Consider the following 15,422-nt stretch of genomic DNA (forward strand, 5'->3'; position numbering starts at 1 on the left):
GTTTGTAATTCGAGAGAGACAAGAACAGTAAGGACTCTGCAATTGGAAATACAACCAAAATTGCCTCCAAATTGCGTAGAAACCATCCTGAATGTTTATATGATTGTACTGTTTCTAATAAAATACAAGAAACAGTAAATAAATATTAGCGAAGTTCTGAGCTAAAAAAGATTCTCTCCAATAATCCCAATTAAACTTGTAAGGTTTTTTTTTAAAAAAAAGATTTTGTCATTAGTTACCTCATTTATTTAATGATAATTCTGTCAATACGTTTCATTTCCTAAAAGACTACTAATATTTTCATAATATGAACTTTTAAAACTATTACATTGTTTTCTAAATTTTGCTTGCATCTTAGTTTAACTAATCCCCTCTTAATTTGAAAATTCTTGGAGCTAAGACTATAATAAGCAGTAATACAACTGATTCCCTTTTATATATAACTTAGACATTAAAGAAGGGTTTTATTTATTTGCTTGAAGATACAAAAACCTTAAAAAAAGCTGCTCGTATAACTATTATATGCACTATACAGATGTAGTGTTAGGTTAATGGCCATGTTCTTAGAATCGTAAAAGTGGGCATGTAAATAAGGATCTGGTTGAACAGGAAAACCATCTAAAGAGTGTTAGTGGCTAGTATATTAGCATAGGCTCACTTAAAAATTGATAAATACATCATTGGTATCGTGGAACAAATGTCCTCCCTATGCGCACTCCTAAAAGAATACCAAAGTTAAATAACAAAAAATGAACAAGAAAAATTCTTAACGATTTTATAAAACGGTGAATAATACATACAGTAATCCCCTGGTTTTCAGACAAACCAAAGACGACCATTTGTTGCTTATTATGTCGCCTGAGAACTTATCACAATTTATATTATATGTGTGTGTCTTCAAAAACTAAACCCAGAATCATCTGCCTTATCTTTACAAATACTCTTTAATGATGTAAAATATTACATTATAAAATTAGCCCTGAAGATGACCTAGCCCTTAGGTCGAAAGCTCGGCATAATAAAAATATATCATGACTGAAACTGGCAGTTATTTTTTCAAACTGCGAATTAGTCACCAAAAATAATGAACAGTAATTTACAAATACTGTTTGAAAGTTAGGCAAAAACATATTATAATACAATCTTTTTTTTAGTAATTGTTAAATTTAGTAACTTTAGTTGTAGTCTTTTATTTGAAAATACATACAGATAGATCATGAAACTGTCTTCATTGTATTCTTAAAATATTTAGGAGCTATAAAATAATGAAAGCTGTAGTGTTTAAGCTGGAAATATTAATTGTAATAAATAGTCATAATTGCAGGAATTATGATAGGGAATCAAAACTAAATAAAAATTTTTTTTTAGTATTGATTTGTTATAAACGAATAGAAATTAAAAGGCTACTAGGTTAAGAAGTTTAAGTGTTAATCAATAAGAGAAAAGAGATTTGAAGTGTCCCAGCCAGGCTAATTGCAAAGAAAAATTTCCTTACTAATCACGATTTTTTTTTTATTTAACCTGTTCGACTCGGGTTCAAGAAAAAAAATACATAAAATACTGGTCAGTTAATAGACAATCCTTTTAATTAATCTTCAACATTTTAGGGTCTTTTCTCAAAGAATGATTTTTATACTAATGAATCACTAACAAAACTTCAAACTTGTTATTAAAACTAATGAAAATTATATAATGATTGACTGAAGAAGAAACAAATTCATTTAATGTCTATATTTACATTACGGGCTATCACCCAGTTACAAAGAAATATAATTTAAAGTAACATTTAATAATAACTCAACATATAATAATTTATAGAATATACAACATATATCATACATATATAGTCATAGAATAGAAAGTAAAATATAGACTTTACTTAATAGATATACTTTAAAAAATATACTATAAAATATACTTTAAAAATAGATAATTAATAAATCTTAATGATATCACAAATAACTGGTAAGAAGTTTTCCCTAGCACTAACCATTGCAAAATCAGTTATTTAAAAATAACGTTTCAATTTGATCACGTTGGTGTTGAATAAATCGAAATCAGCGTATAGATTATTAACTTGATCTGTAACTCTTGGAAAATAACTGAACTTACAATAATTAGTACCATAGCACACTTTACAAAACACTTGTTTTTGTCTAGTACTGTTTGTTGGCATATGAAAATTTAACAATGATAACAGTTTAGGACAGTTATATTCTTTTTCTTTCTTTATTTTTTCAATAACAAACAAACAAAACCCATAAGAATAAATAAATGCGAAATTTGAGGAATGTAGTAAGACAGGAAATGGGAGGATTATAATTTAAGAAGTGCCGTAAACTTGTTTTATAATATAACTGGTTCTGCAAAATTCAAACACCTCATCTTTCTTCTAGCAGTGGCCTATAAAAAAAACGAACAAGAAAAAGTTAATAATTTATTTTTGCAAATGAAGTTCATTTAATCCATCAGACTTTAAAGATATGGGGAAACAAATTATTTTATTTAAACATTTTTCATTTTTCTTTGACCAACTGGCCAGTGTTGTTTTTAAGGGTTCTCCAACCCCTCTAGGAAAAGCATTCAATCTAAACAAGCATGATCGTTAATTAAAGGTCTTCGTTCAGGCTAACGTATAAGGCCCATCTGTATAGAAGCATTTCTTAGTTACCTCTTCCCCTTGACTCTAAGTAGGAAGAACTTGAAATGGGCTTGACTAGTCTGTGAAGCGATCTCACTAATTTGGAATCTTTATCTCCATGCAGTAACTTCACATTCTTCTATTGAATGAAAACTTTATGATTCCAGCGGATCAGCCCAGCAGAGCTTATTTTCAGTTCAACCACAATTTTCAAAATGTACTTTTTATAAATGTAAGAGAACAGCGTAAGATATATAGTCATTCACGCAATAGACGACCGTACCAAAACAAAGACTATTATTTATTTTATGGAAAATCTAAATAAAATGCGGGCTATTTAAAAAAAAAATAACTGTCAAGTACCCACATAAAACGTAAAGTGAAAACTGACAGTGGATATTGTTTGGTGCGGACTTGAACTAAAAAACGTTCCTTTAAATAAATACTTGTAACTTCTTATAATCATTCTCTAAAAAAAAAAAAATAAATAAATAAAAATAACTTATTGAATAGGTCATTGTTGACCTACAACTTTTTTCTAGCACCACAATGTTTGCAGTCAGTCTGCAATTCTAGGACTTGTTTGTAATTCGCTAAGAAATACTAAGCACTTGGGACACAAGTTCCGTGCCAAAATAAAAACACGACATAAAAATAAAATGAGACACAACTACTCCCAACTGGCCCAGATCGTGTCTGGCCGACAATTTAGACAAGTGTATCTAGGCAGAGGGTTAGCTTTTGGAAGTAGACAACTTATTGTCTATTGCCAAGGCTGTAAGGCAAAACTAATGTGCAATTTAAAATAATGCATTAATTTATTCTTCAATTTATATTTCTCATAAGTAGAATATAAAATAAAATAAAAAATGCATCTTACCTTTTAAATAATTGTGTTGATTTATCCTTTAATGCCTGTGATTTTTTTATTAGAAATTATAATTAAATTTATTAAATCAACTTCTATCGTTCTGCAGGCCTATTTTTTTTCTTCTCTTGCTTATCCATTGGATGTAGAGACGTAATCATTTATATTTTTTACGATTCCTAATAAAATAATTGTTTTTTGCATAAGGGTTAACTCTTGTCTGTCTGGCTGAAACAATTCCTCCTTAAAAAACAAAGGAAAGAGAACAAAGAATAAGTAAATTTCTTGTTTAATGTGTTTAGGAACAAACATTTTCAAAGAAATCTGCTTGAACTCAAAATTTAAATGAACTACTTCTATTTTACCTTCTATTCTGCGGGCATATTTAACAAGATAATTTTCTTTAACTTTACCTTTTTAAAATTATTTAATCCAACTTTCCACGTGTTAGTTCTCTTGATTTTATGAAAACTTACTTTAGGGAAGAAAATACTAGGAAAACTAAAAGCAAATAAATAGTTACAGTATAATCACCAGTTTTTCTTTTGGCATAATAAGTGAAATGTTAAAAGCATTATCTGGGTGGGGCTAGAATTATTTATATTAAAATCATAGTTAATAAAGTAATTGGGATTAATTATGATAAAATATTAATAAATTATTAAATGAGAGTTATGTCCTGAGTAATATAAATACGAGTGCAACTAGTTGTAAAGTCTCTTTCTTAAAAAACATTGTTCTCACTACAGATTTACCTTCCTAAAATAGTATGACTAAAGCAGAAGGTTAAATGAAATATAACAACCTATCCGAAGAATACCGATAATTGCCGACTACATTCGGGTAATGTACATAGTTGAAACAGATAGTGGAAGGTAACAGGCCGCTAAGGCAGCATGGGTTCTGACCCATGTAAAATCTTTGTGTTAGTGACTAAATTCTTGGAATTACCTCACTCACACAAAGATTTTACATGGGTCAGAACCCATCCTGCCTTAGCCGCCTGTTACCTTCCATGATCTGTTTCAACTGCATCTACCCGAATTTAGTCGGCAATCATCGGCATTCTTCGGGTCAGTTAATATTTGATTTAACCTTCTGATTTAATTGACTAGTTTGTGGCATCGTTTGTGTATTGTGTGTGACGAACAGGGGGGGGGGGGTTATTTGATGTTTACATTATTAAAAGTTATTTGAATTAACAGTTTACCACTGGATTATTTAACCAACTAAAAAAAAATCGATGTAATATTGCCAATTATTTAAGGTACAATAAATTATTATTAAAAGAATTGTGTTTCCGAAAAGATAAGTTTTAATTTCTCTCACAAGGTATGCATTGCCAGCTGCACCACAAAAATTTGTTCCATCTCTATGAATATCATTCATCAAAAGCATGAAAATTCGCCCAAATATTCTTCTTTAAAACCTGATCCCAATATACAATTCAATAAATCCAGTATAAGTGGCTTTTTACAAGATTTTGGTCTAAGGCCAGAAATTGAAACATGTTCCATTAGAGGTATTTCTAAGTTATTGTAAAGCTTTCTGTGGATAGAAATGTTCTCATGATCCTTTTATTTTGTTGACAGTTAATTGATTTTTGTCTATTATTTCAGCTTCTATAAGAGTTTCGACTGATTTCTAATGCAATGAAAACACTAATTTTGATCAAGGAGATACCACTTAACAAATATTAATCAATCAAGTGTTGCCAGATTTTCAATAATTTTTTTAAGAAATTTGGTGCTATTCTGAGCTTTATTGGATTATCATCTCGTGAGAGAACATACATCGTGATGTTGTCTAACATTGATGTTTCATCAAACGAACAGGTATTTTTTTAAGTGGATTAAAAAAAGGCCATATTCTCTAAACCGGCAATAACTCTTTACTGAATGAATTATTTTTTGAAGAATTCCCTACAATTAAGTTAACTGTTGTACAGAATCTCTATCGCTTTTACTGAACACATTTATCTGGAATTAATTTAATAAAAAGTACCAAAGGTATAGCTAGTCAAATATTTTTCACATTGTTCTTTTGAGAAACTCCTCCAAATACTACTGTGATTGATAGTATGTTTTTCTTTTTTAATTCTGTTAATTTATTTTTCAATATGTCATCATCTGTCAACAGTTTTCTGTATGTAACTCATCCAACCTGTACAGCCACGCCCTGAAGAAGGCAATATATTCGTCGAAACGTTGGCAAAAAAGACGAGTTGTTTTTATTTTGACCGATTCCTCGCCAATTTGAATCCTTAATTGTAAAAATTCTTATTTCAAGGAATAGAGTAATATAGTACTACTTTAGTTGAGGAATTTTTCACGACTTTTACAACAGTATGCCTAATGTTTCTTTAAAAATGACACAAGGTTCTATATAAACGTATTGCTTTACTTTTGGTAAAATGTTTGATTAATAACGTGCTCAGGGAATTTGAGTGCAAAGAAAAATTGCTAGAACAAAAAAAATGACATACAAGAAAGCTGTGATTTTGCCAGGATTCCTCTCAGAGATGGTATTCTAATTTTGCCAATCTTATGTCAATTCCTTGAAATATTTGCCCTAGAAAAATTATTATGATTCAATATTTATTGCTTTGATGACTAGTAACGCAACCATTCTAAATATTAAAGAATGCACTTAATAATATTGCTTAAGATTGTGCTTCCATAAATGTGCTATAATAAAAATTATTATTATTATTTTACAAGTTTATATAGTGGAAAACTGGGCATGCAAACGTGCCAATAAACAGATTTTTTGAGGCTGGTGGTATAGGGCCGGCCTGTTCTCCAGTGGTTTGGCTGGTGGATGCCTCTGTAGTTATCTGTCGGTGGTGGGAGTGACTGTTAGGAAGTCTATAAAAGGTTGAAGATGGTCTGTCGCCTGTTCACACTCTGATACGTCCCAGTATTTCCTTCAACATAACAAGTAAGTAAAAAATATAATTCTCATTTCATTTAAATTATTTATTGATTAGAATTTTGAACAATTGTTTCAAATGTTAGAACTCAGCTTAAAGGAACTTCTAATTTGTTTATCCGATATTTCTTATCTGCAACTATACTCTCATTAAAACAAATTATGTTAAAAAAATTAATGTAAAAGAATTCATAATGTGAACACATTTACTTTCCTAATAAACTCGAATCATTTTAAGTTTATCAGGGTGAAAATAAATATGTTGAGAAAACATAAATATTTATTTTATAAGCTATAATAAATAATTAATTATCCTGTCACGAAGGAATTGTAATTAGTAATTATACAGAGTAGTCAAGCTCTCAGCTTCCATTGGGGTACCCTAAGATAGTCTAAGGGAAGGGATTAGCACAGAGGTTAGCGTATTTTGGATTCCGACGCTGAGAATCCAGCTGCTGGGCATTTACATTTTTCATTCCTAGGAGTTTCTTAAATCTCACTGTGTCCGGTGATAAACAGTGTAGTCTGTAGCGCGGCGGTTATCTTCAACGCTTAAGAAGAAAAGACCGTTTTAACAAAAGGAAAATTCTGATTACTTTAATTATACAATGAAGTATTGTAATTAAAAAAATAATTTAGAAATACTACTTTAAAACAATGACAACTAAGGGTGCTCGTTTAATCGCAGCGGATTAGGCACTTTAAGCATTTTTATAACATCTGGCTCGTATTACTTGTTCGAAAAAAAAATCACATTATAATATGACACAATTATATTATTTTATTCATGTTCCTTCTTCTTCTTCGTCTTCTTATTTGTCGCGACAGTCCGTCTAGCGAACCTTGGCCTCCGTCAAATGTTTCCACCGGTTTTCCCTATTTTGGGCAGCCACTTTCCAGTTCCGTACGCCCAGCAACGCTAGGGCATCCTCCTTCACTCTGTCCAGCCAACGCTGCCTCTCTTCCTACCGCCGTGTGGTACCATTTGCTTAAGCCTCTTCGGCACGTCATCATGTTCATCATTTATTCATGTTTAACCTACAGTAATTATAATATTTTGTTTAAAATGTAACATATTAGTGCAAACTCCACTGTAACATACACTTCGTATAAATCACTTCGAAATAAATAATAATAATAATAAGGGAAGGGATTAACTATACGGTTAGCGTACTGGACACCCACGCGGAGGTCCCGGGTTCGAATCCAGCTGCTGATCCTTAGATTTTCTCTTCCTAGGAGCTTCTTACAGCTCACTGTCCGGTGATGGACAGTGTTGTCTGTAACGAGAGAACACTGTCCGGAGGCCGGCAGTGCATTGAAAAAAGCTCCGGGCGCCAATAACCTTAGATGTTGAGATAAAAAAAATCATTAAAAAAATAAAATAAAAAAAATGTAATAATAAATTATAATATGACATGATCACAGTAGATTATCGTGAAAATTTTGGAAATATTTTTCTTCTTCAAGAGAACTAGTGTAACCACTTTTCTTTAATGATCTAGGAGGTCCAGCAAGCTCAATTTTACAGTTAGACCACTTTATTAGAGGTTGCTCCCAGCGTGTGTTCCCATAGATTAAACTCATAGTTGCACACATATCAAACATTTATTTACGCACCGAAATAAATATTAATATTTACAGCCTACTAAGTCTATACAATTAGCCAATAATATTAGTCCATTAATGTTCATTAGAAGGGAAGAATTATGTATCAAAAGAACTATTAATTCTATTCCAACTAGAATTATCACATGATAGTAATAATCAAAGGTAATAGTTAAATAGCTAATAGAAATTAATTAATAATTAGTAGGAATAATGAAAGATTACAGCTAAAATAAATTGAAGGAATTGGAACATAGAGAATCAGTTAAGGAAACTCCTTCTCCAATCATTACCATGGAGCAAATTATTTTTAAATATTCTAACGGATTCTCGTTTGTCCTGGAACGTCACGCCTTGCAACAATCCAAACTGTCTACTTTCGTTTTATGAAATGTTTTATAATAATGAAATACTTCTAACTGCAGATAAATTCATTTCTTCTTATTTAATTAAAACTCATAATAAACTTTCATGCTCAGATTGTGGGTTCCAATCCTGCCTACCCTTAGATTTTTTTTTTTTCTTCTTGAGAACTTCTTCCAGTGCACCGTCCGATGATACTGTTGTCGTACTACCAAGAGAACAATGTCAGAAGGTTTTGCATGTCTTAAAAAACAATTTTTTTTTTTTTGCGCCAAAGACCTCAATGTTGATTGATGCGCCTTAATAAAAATAATAGTAAGGACTTATTTTTAATCAAAATTAAAACTTTAAACAAATCAATATTTTTCTCACAACTGCAAGGATTTGGTCTATGTATGTTTGCAGAGTTGCTAACCAAAATAAATAAAATATATATAAATATTAGTGATTTTCTGGTTATTGAAATTCAGCGGCATAAAATTTTGTATTTTTTTTTTAACTGCTGAGCAGCCACTGACATCTTTGGACTACTTTTGTACTATTTCCTCCAACCAATATGATCACATGTTAAATGCTAAAATATTATCTGTCTGACGTTGCTCACCTTATAAATCCATTTTTTTTTACTGATTATGCAAAATTTGCTATCATTCGCTAAAACGTGCAGAAAGTACCAATCACCATTTGAATATGTGAAACTCATTTTAATTCCACAATCTTTGTTTCCAATAGTTACACCTTTATCTTTTCGCTGCACTTGAAAAGTGCATCCAAGGGTCTTTGTATCCTTCACAAGTTAGTGTGGTTAAAGGCTTTTAAAAATATATTATCTTGAACGTCAAATTTGACCCCAAAGTAAAATTCAATAAAACACCTCTAATTAAAAAAAAAAAAAAAAAATGTTCACAGAATGAAGGAGCTAATTTTGATAATATGTACGTTAACAATTGCAATATCCAGAGCGCAGATGCCTGGTTTCGGCTGGTGTCCAGACAAAAGGGCAATGCCTGGATTCGACATTGACAAGGTATTTTTTATATTAATTTTCTATAACTACTCTAAAGTAATAATGTTTTCATTAATTATGTTTTGGACCACTTTAGTCGTAACTAATTTTGCAGCCGTCAGTAGTAATGTCTGACCTCTAACAGTTTAGGATCCCTCAGCTATATTCACTTTTAGCCAGGCAAAGCAGTCAAACCTTTATAATTTCATTGCCTTTTAGGCTCTATAAGTATATATGTTATATACTATTATAATGATTTGGCTATTTTTAATTGAGAATTTATATCTGGGAGTTGCTCATTTTCAATGGTAATCTGAATATTGTCAACCTCTTGCCTCAGACTCAATCTTGCCAATGAATCCTTTGAAGTGGTTGACAAAGAAGATCATGGTAAAAGTAAGTCGCAGTTTCTGTCACTAAATTCATTGAGGCTTATTATCAGATCTGCTATTATTGTAAACTCTCTACATTCGCCCGTGAATTAGGACAATCGATTCGTAATAATGTTTTTGTTAATGTAAATTATTCTTAGTAAATAGTTAGTATCATTTGTATATAAATATGTACTATCTTTCATTCTGGTTAAACTTTTTGTTTTTACTAATTAAAACCAGTTAGCCAATTGCTCCCTCTTCACTACTCAATAATTATGATTAAATAAAAAGTATATATATTTTTTTGGTTTGTTTATGGATCCTTACTTTAGTATTTGGGAACTTGGTACGAAGCAGAACGTTACTTTACAGTTTTGGAAGCTGGAAGCAGATGCGCCAGGACCAACTACACTAAAGCTGTAGACGGTAGAATTCTTGTCACTAATGAAATCACTAACAGACTGTAAGTATTCCAAACTACATTTAATTTCAATTTTGAGGTTCAATTTTTTGATTTTTTTACAACTTAAAAACGTCCAATCGCTTTACAGTATTGATTGGGAATGATTGAAATTAAAATATGGGTATACCCGAAATAGGAATAATTCTCATGTAAATAAATATACATGCATCGATTACAGAAAAGTAAAGTCCACAAATATCAAAGCATTGTAAAAAGAAAAATAAATAAATATAGGAATTGGTTTCAATATTAAGAATAAAGAATTAAGTTAATATTCAGGCAATTGAAACTATGAATCTTCAAACTAGAAGAAACAGTGAGCAAATAAATAGATGGAATAAGTATGCAATTTGTCTACTGCAGCTTGGTATCGTTTTAGACCTCTACCTTTGCTTATAACTTTTTTATTATTGGCCAATGAGCTCCATAAAATGGCTGTGTTAAGACAAAAAAAAAATACTTCTTCTATTCTATAATAACATAATTCCTGAACACTATTTATTTGTTCACTTTCTTTCAATGCAATACTTAAACACAAGATTTTTGAACGAGCTACTGCTGCCTCCTTTTTTACTTTGATGTCGACGTTCAATATCTTTTTTGTCCAAATTAATTACTACATTCTTTGTTTCACGATACATCCAGCCTGACTTTGAGCGATGTTACAGCCAATTTAAGCAAAACTTAAAATAAAATTTCTAGGATATTTTTTTGTGTATTGAATAGAGATTCATATAAATAAATGTTTTAGATTTTGCAAAATATTATTTGTTCATAATTAATTGAAGCTTGTAAAGTTACAGAGGTTGTTAAGTTTTCTGTCCTTTTTTTTAGCGAAATTGATGGGCTTTATATAAATGGAAGTTTGAAAACAATTTTACTCGCGTTACGTTTAAGCATCGCAAATAGCTGTGCGATGAAAGGCGAGGCCCGCAAAGCTAAGATGTATTGCGGCACTGGGTTCGATCCCGGTCTGGCGTTACATTTTATTTAATTGGTAATATGAGAAATTCATAGTAAAGTATGGTTGATAGACGCCTCCATCCGCGACACCTATTTGTAGTCGGACATAAAGCACGCCTGAAAAAAATAGCCATTACTTAAAACAGCAGCATCTCATTAAATGCGTTTTTTACAAAGAGATTCAGATATCAACTATAGATTTTTCAGATAAAAGATTCAAAGTTCTAATTGCTTAGATTTCAACAAAAAAAAAAAAAATGTTTTAACTTATTTTGACTTTCATTTCTTACCTTACGAGTAGAGTAAAACATTTTCAACGAAATGAGTCGTCTTAATCTTTTCAAGCAAGTCTCGTCTTTAACTAAAATTTACTCTACCGCTTGTCATGTTACGCAAATGTCGGTATATCAAACTAAACGTCTGTTGAATTGTGTGGATCATGCTTTTGGGACATTGCATCTATGTACAGCAGTAAAATATTTACTTTGAGACGGCACTTCTTTTGCTTTATTTACAAGAATAAATAATTGTGCCCACATTCTATTCAATCGCTTTTTTAATTAAGTGTAAACAAATTGGATTTCAAAAAAGATAGGAATTTTCAAACATTATAGTAAATACTTTATACATTTTTATGTAAAATGTTCTACATTTTCACTAAAACAAAACAAAAACTAATGTCAGCAATAATTAGTTAATTTTTATCTTGCTTACAGGACGGGCATTAAACGTGTGCTTGATGGTGAGATTAGAAATGTTCCAAAAGGGGGTGTTGATTCTAAGATAAGCGTCAAATACTCCACTCTACCATGTAAGTTAATTAGCTATTTCTATTAATTAATCATTTTACATAAAATAGTAACAATAATGCTGTTAAATTAAATATTCATTCACCACCGATTCCTCCTAAACTAATCGCAACCGAAAAGGTTTTGAAAAGGTTCATCTATTTTGGTGACTGATTCATTAATACAAAGGGAAGAAAGATTATTGCCAATTTAATCATAATTTCTTTTATTTGGTTTAATGCCAAACTTTTGACATAGGGACTTAGTCATTTCCTGGGCTTATACATATTAACAATTTTAATTTCGCCTTAAAAGCTGTACCTAAAAATCGGGCTCAAAGACACATTAACCTTTAAAGCTAACATCCACAATGTAAAACAAATAACAATTGTTCATGAGTATAAGTCTTATATGCTTAAGTCCTGAAGATTACCTAGCCCTTAAGTCGAAAAGTTGGTTTCAAATCAAATGAACGAATTATTCCTGAAATTGGCAATAATCTTTCTTCCCCTAGTTTAGTACATACAAATTTTAGCTTTAAAGGAGTATAAGTATAAGTATAATTTTTATTTGTTCTTAGGGTATTCAAATGGAGTATTGGTACAAAATTATTAAATAATATAAAATAACTGAAAACTAAAAATGAAATTATTTCTTACATAAAAGATAAAAAACTGAAGACAAAATAAACAAAATAAAAGACAAAATATTTAAAATAAAAGACAACTAAAAGAATTAAAATTTATAAAGAAAAATAAACTGCTCTTTAATTTTCATTATTAATAATAAATTTTCTAATTTTTAATGCAGAGACTACAATGTAATATAAGTTATTAAATTTAGTAAGACTGTTTATAACTAATAAATTAAGTAAATTTTCCTCGTTATCTTGGCTCAACTTTAATAAATTCTGATAAATATTCGTTCCTGGCAGATCTAAATAATGGGCATACCAACAGAAAATGATATAAAGTGTCTGGGGCATCTTAAATTGCAGCAGATAAAGGAGAATATAAACTAATCATTTAGTATTAAAGAATGTGTTTTAAAAAAAAGTTTTGAAGTTACATTTTTACTGTAAGAAATGTGTAGATAATATGATCTAAATCAACCAAAGTGAATCCTGGTTCTCTAAACATCCGCTAGATGGTATTTCCAGTATTCTTTCTTATACATTTTTTTGTGGGATCAGTAAAAGACAATGTGATTAAATTAATCTAAATATCAAATTAGAACACAAATATAATTTGGAGACATGTTTTTTATAAACTAGAATAGATGGTAAGAGCTTGAAATACTTCTTGATTGTCTTTAAGAATCTTCTTCACTGTCAAAATTAATTATTTCGATAAAGTTATTTATCTATTTGAAGCTAATAATACTAAAAATATTTGAGAGTGTAAGCTATCACTAAAATTTTAATGTTGCTGAACTTTTTTTTTTTTTTAGTCCCAATGGAAACAGAATACATAATCTTGGACACGGATTATGATTCTTATGCTGTTGTTTGGTCATGTTCTGGATTTGGACCATTAGTCAATACTCGTGAGTATATTTGATTAGATTACAATCTTTCATTTAATTCAATTCACTATAGCTTTATGTTTAACCTGTAGATGTTACCGTTGTAGCCTGCTTCATCAAATAAAGCATGTGACAATTGATAGAGTGAGAGAATTTGTTTTGCAGCCTGCGGTTTTTATTATTTTCTTGAAAATGTATCCAATCTAACCGATGAAAACCATTCTATAATGGTAATCTGCTTTGATTCGTCTCTTAAGAGCTCCTATAAATTAGATATATCTTCCTGCCCATTGCTGTTCTGTTTACATTTATATCAAGTAAGCGAATCAAGTAGCCTGGTTTTAATCATAACTATCATTTTTTTTTTTTTTTAATTCTGTATTTTACACAAAAAAAAATGTAAATTGAATATAAAACCTTCATTTTCTGTAGTTGTATCGAGTAATAGTTTGTAGCAAATAGGAGGATTCTCCCACTGAGTGGTTCGGTGAGAACATTCATCATAAAAGTAAGTTGATATTCTAAAAGATTTAATTAATCTCAGTGGCCAGAGAAATCAATATCGAGAAAACTCTCATGATAACTGCAAGTTGTGGTAGGTTAGGTCCTTCTACACAACCAGTATGTAGAGTAGAAATAGAAATCTATTGTGCCTCTAAATTATGTACACATTTCTGGACTTCAAAAAAATGTTATTAAGCAACCAATTTTTGTTAATCTGACTAATAAAATACTTAGATAGGATATTTTTGCTTTTACAGAAACGGCTTGGGTGATGACCAGAGAACGTCTTCCTCCAGGTATAGTTTTGCAGAAAGCTTACGCTGTATTAGATAAAAACAAGATCTCTAGAACATTCTTTGTGAGAGCCGAACAGGAAGAATGCAATCTTGGTGAAGCATTGTCAGAAAAAAGCCGAGCTTCCGATGCAGCCAATCAAAACGTTGAATCTGCTACTACGTCCGCATCTGCGGTAAATTCATCGTTTCACCATCCTTCTGTAGCTCCAGTAGAAACCTCCAGTACAGGAAACGAGGTCTATATGCCACAAAAAAAAGTTGAAGGATCTGTATCAAGTCCAGAGGCTGTCGGTGTTAACAGTGAATCTTCAAATAATGCCGAAGAAACTGTAAGACCAGATTCTAATGATTCTAGCAGGAAACCCGCTCCTGCGGTTACTGCAGGTCCGCCTGCACTGTCTTCTCAGCATGCAGTTGTATCCGGTAGCAACTCTGTTGTCAGTGAACAAACGAAGCCTACTGTTTCAACTTCAGAAGCCATGGAACTAAAGAACTAGGTAACTAATCCTCTTATATTGTCTACCGAAAAATAAGAAAAAGGTAAAAAACATGGAACAAACAAACACGAATCTCGAGCTTTAATTTAGATATAGCTAGAGCATTATTTAATTCATAAGTTTAAAATATATAAATATATATATATATTTTTTTAGTTTTACTTTTTTTAAAAAAATAAAAATTAAATTAAAATTGCGAACGTCTAAATTTCTTTTTGATTTTTACTACCGTACATTTCTATTTCTTAACTTTCACCAGCTCCCCTTTATGTTAGCAATAAAAGTGCTTTAACCTGTCCATTCCATCCTTTATATTACCCTGTTTGGTCTGATTTCAAGTCACGCTTTAAAGTAGTCGATACATAAGGTACTATGTATATTTAAAGATAAAATTTTGTCCTGGTCACTAAAAATTTTAAACAGCTGAATTACTTAAAAGAAGACATTTTTAATTTTTAAAGAAATATAATCTCAACAGAAATTCATTTTTCTCAACAAAGGAATTTTGGGCCATTTTAGTAAAAAAAATCACTAAAAGTTGGTTTCAGTTCCTTCATTCGTAATAACAATCGCCCTTTTTTTTTTTTTTTTTTAAT

General features: G+C 30.7%; 1 protein-coding gene and 1 long non-coding RNA gene across 6 annotated transcripts; one reads left to right on the forward strand and one right to left on the reverse strand.

Annotated features, from left to right (window-relative positions):
* Nucleotides 1-244: 244 nt before the first annotated feature.
* Nucleotides 245-4,351, reverse strand: LOC141457913 (uncharacterized). The gene is made up of 3 exons (XR_012460611.1): nt 3,923-4,351; nt 3,522-3,752; nt 245-2,403 (listed from the first exon to the last, which is right to left on the reverse strand). It is a non-coding gene; the product is annotated as an uncharacterized lncRNA (long non-coding RNA).
* Nucleotides 4,352-4,449: 98 nt separating this feature from the next.
* Nucleotides 4,450-14,868, forward strand: LOC141457912 (apolipoprotein D-like). 5 transcript variants are annotated; one of them, XM_074135297.1, is made up of 9 exons: nt 4,450-4,582; nt 4,842-5,031; nt 5,129-5,344; nt 6,230-6,449; nt 9,321-9,438; nt 10,124-10,254; nt 11,934-12,028; nt 13,455-13,550; nt 14,291-14,868. In XM_074135297.1, exons 5-9 carry the CDS (start codon nt 9,322-9,324, stop codon nt 14,824-14,826), a joined length of 975 nt encoding a protein of 324 aa, XP_073991398.1. In that variant the 5' UTR covers nt 4,450-4,582; nt 4,842-5,031; nt 5,129-5,344; nt 6,230-6,449; nt 9,321; the 3' UTR covers nt 14,827-14,868. The 5 variants fall into 5 exon arrangements, with proteins under 5 accessions (XP_073991398.1, XP_073991402.1, XP_073991397.1 ...); XM_074135296.1 differs by lacking the exon at nt 4,450-4,582 and adding an exon at nt 4,616-4,754; XM_074135298.1 differs by lacking the exon at nt 4,450-4,582 and adding an exon at nt 4,633-4,776 and having other exon boundaries at nt 4,856-5,031.
* Nucleotides 14,869-15,422: the final 554 nt, after the last annotated feature.

The sequence above is a fragment of the Rhodnius prolixus genome, unplaced genomic scaffold, assembly GCF_049639745.1.
Source record: "Rhodnius prolixus isolate KJV_2025 unplaced genomic scaffold, Rpr scaffold_5, whole genome shotgun sequence".
NCBI classification, from domain to species: Eukaryota; Metazoa; Arthropoda; class Insecta; order Hemiptera; family Reduviidae; genus Rhodnius; species Rhodnius prolixus.